Source organism: Siniperca chuatsi, linkage group LG8, assembly GCF_020085105.1.
Source record: "Siniperca chuatsi isolate FFG_IHB_CAS linkage group LG8, ASM2008510v1, whole genome shotgun sequence".
NCBI classification, from domain to species: domain Eukaryota; kingdom Metazoa; phylum Chordata; class Actinopteri; order Centrarchiformes; family Sinipercidae; genus Siniperca; species Siniperca chuatsi.
Window position 1 is genome coordinate 390,468 of NC_058049.1, and position 9,124 is coordinate 399,591.

A 9,124-nucleotide genomic window follows, 5' to 3' on the forward strand; every position below is an offset into this window, starting at 1 on the left:
CAGGCATGTGACACACCAGCAGTGTACAGTACTGTCCACACACACACAGTACAGTAACAAAGGCAGCATTAAGGCCTGTATCGCTGGTGCCACTCGGCTCCGTTTGTCCTCCATCATGGCTGCTGCGACTCAGTGTGTTCAGTGTTGAAAACGTGACAGCAGACATTTCATCAGGTGACATCACGGCTCCTCTGGCAGCCATGTTGTTCATGAAAGGAGCCACTGTCACAGAAACACACAGGGACCAGTTTATCAGTCTGAGAGGTCTCTGGGAGAGCTGTTTCTCTTATTTCGTCCACCCTCATGTGGTTACAGCAGTCAGGCTGAGTGTACCCGCTCACCTGTTCGTTTACAGCAACAGGTAAACGAACAGGTGAGCAGGTACACTTTACCCAGGAACAGTCCAGCATGTAGTCAAATTCTCAGACATTCAGATCGACTCTCGTGTCTGTATGCTACATATGAAGCTACAGCAGAAGCTGCTTAGCTTAGCATAAAGACTGGAAAGAGAGGGAAACAGCTAGCTTAGCTTAGCATAAAGACTGGAAAGAGAGGGAAACAGCTAGCTTAGCTTAGCATAAAGACTGGAAAGAGAGGGAAACAGCTAGCTTAGCTTAGCATAAAGACTGGAAAGAGAGGGAAACAGCTAGCTTAGCATAAAGACTGGAAAGAGAGGGAAACAGCTAGCCTGGCTCTGTCCAAAGGGAACAGAATCCACCTTCCGGCTCCTCTAAAGCTCCCTGATGAACATGTTGTATCTGGTTAGTTTCTTCTCTGCGGGGGGTCAAGCTGGAACTTCTTGGAGTCTGGCGACCAGCTGAGACTCCGGCCGGGCCAGCTGTTACCTTTAAAGGCCCTCTCTCAGCCTAACAACAGGTATAACGGTGGTCTGAGAGTCGTGTCACCCAAAGATCAGGTGTCTGTTTGCTCTCGTAGGACACATTGTTGTTCACATTATTGATCAGCCTCCAAGTCGGAGTTGTAGGAAACTCGGATTCCTCTGAAAACCAGACGGACGCCTCGCATCAGCCAAAGTCTGTGTTCGGTGTCATGAAACCAGACTGAGTGGCTTCAGTGTTTGTTGTCAAACCTGTTTCTAACTGAGCTCAAACATTTCTTTGATATTTACTGGTCAGCTGACTTGTTGGCCACACACACACTGATGCTGAGAGCTCTTCAGCCGGCGTATCGATCGAGCTCTGAGACGAGCTGACGGAGCAGCTTCGTGTGTCCTCGGGGCCGATGAAGACGATGAAGACGATCTCATCACATGTTTGTCTGTTTCAGGTTCGGAGCTGTGTTCCTACGAGTTAGCAGGTCATAAATATCCGGGCCTACCTGAGAGGTTCTCCAAATGTCCCAAACTTCCTGTTCCCCCCAGGTACGTCCAGCTCCCCCTCCTACACCTCTGTACGACTTACTCTTTGTCTCTGACCCCTGACCTCTGACCTGTCTGACCTGTCTGACCCCTGACCCCCGTGTGTCCTCAGTAAGCCGCTGCCGGTGTTTAACCGCTGCACTCCGCTGGATGTTTCCTGCTATGCGAAGTTTGCGGAGGCCGTGGTGACGTTTGTGAGTGACAACAGCGTTCTACACCGACTGATCGCCGGCGTCGCCGCCAGCAAAGAGATCATCATCGGACTGTGTGTTCTCGCTCTGGGTGAGAACCAGATACATCGCGACTGACCTTAGATCATCCATCGGTTCAGCATTTAAAGGGACAGTTCACACAACGTCTGCATCCTTCAGCTGTTGGATCATGTAACGCATGGAGTCGTCTTTCAGTCCTTGTTGTTCTGAACTCTCATTTTCAGGATCTTTGTAGGATTTGTTCTCCAGTTTGTCCAGTAAACGACGACTGGATCCGTATTTATGTCTTGATCTTCTCTATCAGAGGTTTTTAACAAGTTTTTAACAAGTTTTTAACAAGTTTTTAACGCGTTCTCGGTTTGAAAGATTACAGGCTGCAGTTTTTGATTTCCATCAAATCTAAAACAACGTTTGTTGTTTATGAGATAAAGAACTGGATCTGTAGCGTCAGCGTACCATCACAGTCATTTCTAATCTTTAATAACCTTTAAGTTTTCTTTGTGTTTGTGTGCATTTAGCCCTGAGCTGGTTCTTACAGGAAACCGAAACACTTATTAACTGTGTTGTGATACGAACATGATGAGCAGTGAAGTGAACCGATGGATGAACGAGCTCCTCCGTCATGTTTATGTGTCACTCGTAGATTAGTTTTATATGTTAACTTACATTATGTTGTTATGTAAGTATAATATCTGTGTGTTCAGTGCTGTTTCTGTGACCTCTGACCTCTGCCTGTCTGTCTGCCAGTCCTCTCTATGATCCTCATGGTGATCATTCGCTACATCTCAGCCGTCCTCGTCTGGATCCTCACCTCGCTGGTCGTCCTCGGATCCCTCGGTGAGCTCACTTCCTGTTTACTCTGCTGACATGTTTATCTGGTTTCAGTCCGGAAGGAAATGAATCTCGTTCAGTAGTTAAACAAACCTCTGATCTTGTGTCCGCTGCAGCGGGGACCAGCGTCCTCTGGTGGCTCTACATCGACCACCGGCTGTACGGAAACGACACCACCACTAAAGTGATGAAGGAGGTGAAGGAGGAGGAGAAGGAGGAGGCGGAGGTCAGCAGAGACAGCGGACAGGCGCTGCTCGTCTACGCCGTCGCTGCCACCGTCTTCACCGCACGAATATCTGCTGTCACAGACGTGTGGGGAGCTGCTGAGACATGATGTTTCTGTCCAAACTGCCTTCGTCCTTATTCGCTGAAAGATCGCAGTGAGGTTTTGTGCAGTAGGCTTGGGCGGTATCGAGGGATTACGGTATAGCAGGGTGTTTAGAAATCCCGAAGGTATGATGTTAAGTACCGTCAGAAACGCAGACTCGCTGAGTCGAGTCGCATTGCACAGATCTGAGGAGCTAAACCCAGATATACCGTAAGGGTGCGGCGTCAGGGAGGCAGCACCCAGGTGTTGTGCAGGTAGAGCAGCACAGCTGGAAACTGTGACGATCAGCGGAGACGGTTTGATCCTCAGAGGGGAATGTATGAATGTAGAAATATAATGTAGAACAATATAACATATTAACATACTACAGTATAATATAGTATGGGACGTAACATAGCAAATGTTATATGCACTCAGTGTTTGTTCCTGTTCAGGGTGAAGGTAGACGAGTTCAGTCACTTTTATTTAAACGTGGTAAAACTCTAGTTTGGTCTTTCACCAAAATGGTGACTTTGGGCTTTACACTGAACGTGGTGCGTTCAAATGAAATCAGACGAATTACACGTCAGTTTGAATTAGTTCAAAGCCCTGACCTCGACACACATCCTGTTTACAGTCCTGGAAAGAACTCGGCAGACGAGACTTTAAGGAACTTCCTTCACGCTGACTCTCCGCTCACTTTGAAACGTCTGAATTTGGACCTTCTCTGCTGTCTCAGATCATCCTGCTGCTGCTGATGCTGTTCATGAGGAAACGAGTCGCTCTGACCATCGCTCTGTTCCACGTGGCGGGGAAAGTCTTCATCCACCTCCCCCTGCTCACCCTGCAGCCCTTCGTCACCTTCCTCGCCCTCCTGCTCTTCTGGATCTACTGGATCCTGGTCCTGCTCTTCCTGGGAACCACAGGTCAGTTTGAACATTTATGTAACATGTATTTCTGATTTATCCTGTGAGATGATGTTTGGTTATAAACAGCACAGACAGATTTCTTAAAAAGCCTTGAAATCATAGGAAGTCAAAGCAAACAGTTCAGCTTTCGCCTGCGAGTTTGAAGATGCTGAGAGCAACATTTCTGCAGACTGAGCAGGTTGAACGTCCCTCAGTCAGCTGATTCAGGACGTCCACCTCGACCAACGAGGAGAAAGCTTGTTCATCTTGTTGCCTTCAGCATCTTTTAGTTTCAGTAATTTAGGAATCAATCATCTGAATCTGATCTGGAGTCACAATTGTTAAAATTTAAATGATAAAGAAATGGCTGCCCGCCGGTCCGGTTTGGTCCCGGAGACAGCGCTAGCACAGGCTAACACGGGGTAGCTTAAACCAACTGCCCATCAATGAGTTCACTGAATAAAAACTGAAATAAATGATAAACTCTGCAACAGTAGACTGACTTCTCAAAATCAGGCTGACCTGTAGAGAACACCTGCAGACAAGACTCAGGGCTGAAAAAGGTCCTGCAAGCTGGAGCTGCAACTAACGACTGTTTCCATTATCGATTCAACTGCGATCCTTTTTTCAATTAACCATTTGGTCCATAAAACATCAGAAAACTGAAAAATGTCAATATTCAGAAGCACCAGGTGACGTGTAGTTTACTTCTCAGCTGGAACCGTCAAATGTTTATGGATTATCAAAATAATTGCTGATTAACTGTCTTTCGATCGACTAAAACTAAACTAAAACACGGCAGAATTAAACATCAAAGTTCAGCGCAGTTTGTAGTAAATAAAATAATAATAAATAATAGTAAATATATCAGTTTCACATCACGAACAGCTGATTCAGAAAACTTTTACTGGAAACGACCATTCCACTTCCTGTTTACAACCCCCAAAGCATTATGGGAACTGTAGTTCACAACAGCATGATTAGCCCCCAAATACAAGTAGGAAAAGCAAAGTTGTTGTAAATATGACATGGGGGGTTGTGTGGTTCTGCAGGGAACCCGGTCCAGAACGAGGAGACGGGTCTGACAGAGTTCAGACTGACGGGGCCTCTGCAGTACCTGACCTGGTACCACGCTGTGGGTCTGGTCTGGATCACCGAGTTCATCCTGGCCTGCCAGCAGATGACTGTGGCCGGAGCCGTGGTCACTTACTACTTCACCAGGTGAGTCCGCACCTGCACACACCTGGTGGATGTTGTTCCCTTTGGACAGAGCCAGGCTAGCTGTTTCCAAATGCTAAGCTAAGCTAACCGGCTGCTAGCTGTAGCTTCATATGTGGTGGCCAGTGCTATCCTGTATGCTGTTGCATGCTGGGGCAGCAGGTTAAAGGTAGCGGACGCAAACAGACTGAACAAACTGATCTGTAAGGCCAGTAACATTGTGGGGTGGAGCTGGACTCTCTGGCGGTGGTGTCAGAGAGGAGGATGCTGGCCAAACTACACGCCATCTTGGACAGTGTCTCCCACCCGCTCCATGACGTGCTGGCTAAACAAAGGAGCACCTTCAGTGGAAGACTCATCCCACCACAATGCACCACAGAGCGCCACAGGAAGTCATTCCTGCCTGTGGCCATCAAACTATTTAACTCCTCCCTCTAAGGATTAGTCTGTTTGACCCTAGGTCACTAAACTGGACATTGAGCATTACATCTTAATAATAATTGTGCAATATTCTGTTTACTACTCAAGTGCAATATTAGTTTTCCCTTGTTAGTTTTTCTTATTACTGTTACGGATATACCTCAATTACTCTCGACAGTACATGCACCTCCGCTTTTACTATTATTTATTACATAATTAGTGACATTGTATTTATACTGTACTTCACCATCTACCAGTAAACCCACTTGGTACTCGACACTTAGTTTATCTTATACTTATACCAACATGTTACTTAATTTATTTCTGACCTGTTTATAGTTTAAATTATCGTTTTCTCCTGTGTGCACTGACGTAAAGAAGAGCTACTGGAACAAAGAGTTTCCCCTACGGGGATCAATAAAGTATTTCTGATTCTGATTCTGATTCTGATATTTACGGTGAAAATTCAGAAATAGCTACAATGCTAATGTCCCGCCCTCTGCCTCGTGTAGATGTCTGCTTCCTGTTTCTGAGTGCACACCTGACCATGTAGTAACCTGTAGAAGCCTGAGAGCGCAGACCTGAATATGCAGCGCTGAGTTCTCGGGTTCAAAGTTAAATGTACGAGCTTATAAACTGAGTTAGCAGATAATTCATCCATCATTATTTCAACCTGCCGATTCTCTGCTCGGGCCGCCGATGGCTTCACAGGTAAACCTGACGGCCATGTTGGGACTCAATCGCCCTGCATGAACCAGATCAATGAGGACTTTGTGTTTCAGGGACAAGAACCGGCTCCCGGTGACCCCGATCCTGTCTTCAGTCCTGAGGCTGGTCAGGTATCACCTGGGCACCGTCGCTAAGGGATCCTTCATCATCACGCTGGTCAAGATCCCCCGACTCGTCCTCATGTACGTCCACAACCAGCTCAAAGGAAAGGTACGAAACTAACTTTATTAACGCCGAAGTCCGGCCGGGTCACAGTCCTGCGGTGACCGGCGTGATGGAAGACATTTGATCTGATGATGTCACTGTGTCTCAGGAGAACGCGTGTGCTCGCTGTCTGCTGAAGACTTGCATCTGCTGCCTGTGGTGTTTGGAGAAGTGCCTCAACTATCTCAATCAGGTAACAAACAAACCGCTTCTCTTCTTCTTCTTCTTCTTCTTCTTATGTTTTTATCGTCGGTCTCACCTGTGTTTTTATTTCCCAGAATGCATATGCGGCCACAGCCATCAACAGCACCAGTTTCTGCACGTCTGCACGTGACGCCTTCGTGATCCTGGTGGAAAACGCTCTGCGCGTCGCCACAATCAACGCCGTCGGGGACTTCGTGCTCTTCCTGGGGAAGGTGAGGCAGCAGCTGATCTGGATCTGAGTTTCCTACCAGGTCTGAACTGGTTCTGATCTCCCAGTGACCAAATAAAGAACCAGACTGACAGAGTAAAGTCCTGTTAGCGCCCCCTACAGGCCGCAGAGTTCATCACAAACAGCATCCTGGTGATTGATCAGTTCTTACAGTGCGGCCTGATGGTGGCGTCGTGATGTAATTACATTCAGAATGCCTCCATCACTTCCTGCTGCTCTGGTTTCACATTAAAAGCTTTCTATAGGTAAAGCCCTTTCAGGCTTTTATTGTGAAAGGTTTCTTACGCTGACTTTGTTTGCTCTTGACAAATAGATAAATACTTTTCTTATATTTAATATCTTGGCTCGTACAGTCTTTGGACGTGACGTTTGATGATGTGATCGCCATCTCTGCACTGAATTCACTGTCGTCGTTGTTCTTTGTTGCTCATAATTTTCTGTTTCTTTGACATTTGTATGAAGATTTTTCTCAAATTCAAAATGTAAGACTGAATCATGAAAGCTGAGGACGGAGTCTGTCTCCCTCACGGACGCGTTCAGGCCTCTGACCTGTTTAAATCTGCGTGTTTCCTCAGATCCTGATCGTGACGTCGACGGCGTTCGCCGGCGTCGTCCTCCTGAACTACCAGCGGGATTACGCCGAGTGGCTGCTGCCTCTGATCATCGTGTGTCTCTTCTCCTTCCTGGTGGCTCACTGCTTCCTGTCCATCTTTGAGATCGTGGTGGACGTCCTCTTCCTCTGCTTCGCCATCGACACCAAGTACAACGACGGCACTCCTGGGAAGGAGTTCTTCATGGACAAAGCTCTGATGGTGAGTCAGCAGCACACTGAACACAACTCGCATCATCGTTTTATATGAAACTGAATGAAGCTTCAGAAGCCTGTAGGGACCAGGACCAGGTCTGACCCAAGTCCACCAGCGGCTGTGTTGTGAGAATCGGAGGGAAAATGTCTCCAACAGCTTCCATCTCTGTTTAAATGCACATTTAATCCATCTGATTCTTCGTAGCTCGTCTTCATCGTCCAGTAATCGAGTCAAAGCAGCTAACGCCACTTCAGCACATTCAATACAACAATAACTTGACTGTAATAATATCGGCAGGTCATTTCCTGTGTGACAGGAACGAGGGATCAGACGTGATAAAACCACAACCAGAGAGTTCGGGATGATCTCAGTGTTTCATTATTATTTTATTATTATGTGAATAATAATAAATAATAATAACAATAATCGTCCAATAATAAAGTTTATTTATAATGCACTTCTCAAAACCAAAGTTTACAAAGTGCTGAACAGGCACAAAAAAAGAAAAACATGAATTTCACATTTCATTTCAAAATCAACCAAAAGGAGGAGCTAGACCTCACAGACCTCGAGTGACCTCAGAGACCTCGAGTGACCTCACAGACCTCGAGTGACCTCACAGACCTCGAGTGACCTCACAGACCTCGAGTGACCTCACACCTCCGGAGGTCACGTGACTGTGCAGACTGGACTTCCCCTTTCCTTTGTTGGTGGTTAAAATGATCGTTTATTATTATAATAATAATCATCATCATCATCATCTTGTCAGATCCTGATATGAACAGTAACGTGATGTGTGACGTCATGGCGACCGCAGCAACACACGCGGCTTCAGTCCACATTTTAAATGTAAACGGCTGCAGCGTCCGACCCGTCGAGCCTCTGAACTCCACCTTTATACTCCACCTCTCCGTCTCCCGCCTTTCTCTTTGTTTAATGTGGACTCCTCCCCTGTTTATTTCCCCGCCCCTCCCCCTGTGGCTCCGCCCCTGCAGGAGTTCGTGGAGAGCAGCCGGCGGTTGGAGCGGGCGGTGGAGCGCGGGCGGAGCCGGGTGAAGGAGGCGGTGACGGAGGGGGCGGAGATGAAGCCCATGGTGAGTGACAGCAGTGGTGGAGGGGCCGTGGCCAGGCGGAAGAGCTCGTCGGAGGAGGTGGGGCCGGGGCTGGAGGGGGGGGGGGAGTGGGAGGAGCTTCAGGAGTTCCAGGTGTATTACCTGCTGGTGGGGGTGCTGGTGGACTGGGTGCTGACGGAGCAGAGCGGCCTCGTCCTCTGTCTCAGCGAGGACGTCGTCCTCTTCCTCTGCGTCTACCTGCCCACCTCCACCCTCTTCCTGTTCGTCAGCCTGCTGCACACGCCAAGCCCCGCCCCCTCCGGCACCAAATCAGCCGCCGTCACCGCCGCATGCTAACAGACACGTGCTAACTGCCGCATGCTAACAGACACGTGCTAACAGACACGTGCTAACAGACACGTGCTAACTGACGCATGCTAACAGACACGTGCTAACAGACACGTGCTAACTGCCGCATGCTAACGGACACGTGCTAACTGCCGCATGCTAACAGACACGTGCTAACAGACACGTGCTAACTGACGCATGCTAACAGACACGTGCTAACAGACACGTGCTAACTGACGCATGCTAACAGACACGTGCTAACAGACACGTGCTAACTG

The 9,124-nt window shown here is 47.9% G+C and overlaps 1 protein-coding gene across 6 annotated transcripts in view; it reads left to right on the forward strand.

Annotated features, from left to right (window-relative positions):
• Positions 1–9,124, forward strand: part of slc44a1b (solute carrier family 44 member 1b) — a 34,437-nt gene that overhangs the window by 15,058 nt on the left and 10,255 nt on the right. For 3 of the 6 annotated variants that reach the window (XM_044204512.1, XM_044204514.1, XM_044204513.1), the window contains exons 5-15: positions 1,288–1,381; positions 1,491–1,660; positions 2,338–2,427; positions 2,538–2,707; positions 3,468–3,654; positions 4,689–4,857; positions 6,057–6,213; positions 6,317–6,400; positions 6,486–6,623; positions 7,216–7,452; positions 8,442–8,540. In XM_044204512.1, the coding sequence (XP_044060447.1) occupies positions 1,288–1,381; positions 1,491–1,660; positions 2,338–2,427; positions 2,538–2,707; positions 3,468–3,654; positions 4,689–4,857; positions 6,057–6,213; positions 6,317–6,400; positions 6,486–6,623; positions 7,216–7,452; positions 8,442–8,540 (1,595 nt within the window). Of the gene's footprint in view, positions 1–1,287; positions 1,382–1,490; positions 1,661–2,337; positions 2,428–2,537; positions 2,708–3,467; positions 3,655–4,688; positions 4,858–6,056; positions 6,214–6,316; positions 6,401–6,485; positions 6,624–7,215; positions 7,453–8,441; positions 8,955–9,124 lie in introns of all 6 variants that reach the window. The other 3 variants (XM_044204510.1, XM_044204511.1, XM_044204515.1) reach the window with 3 other exon arrangements.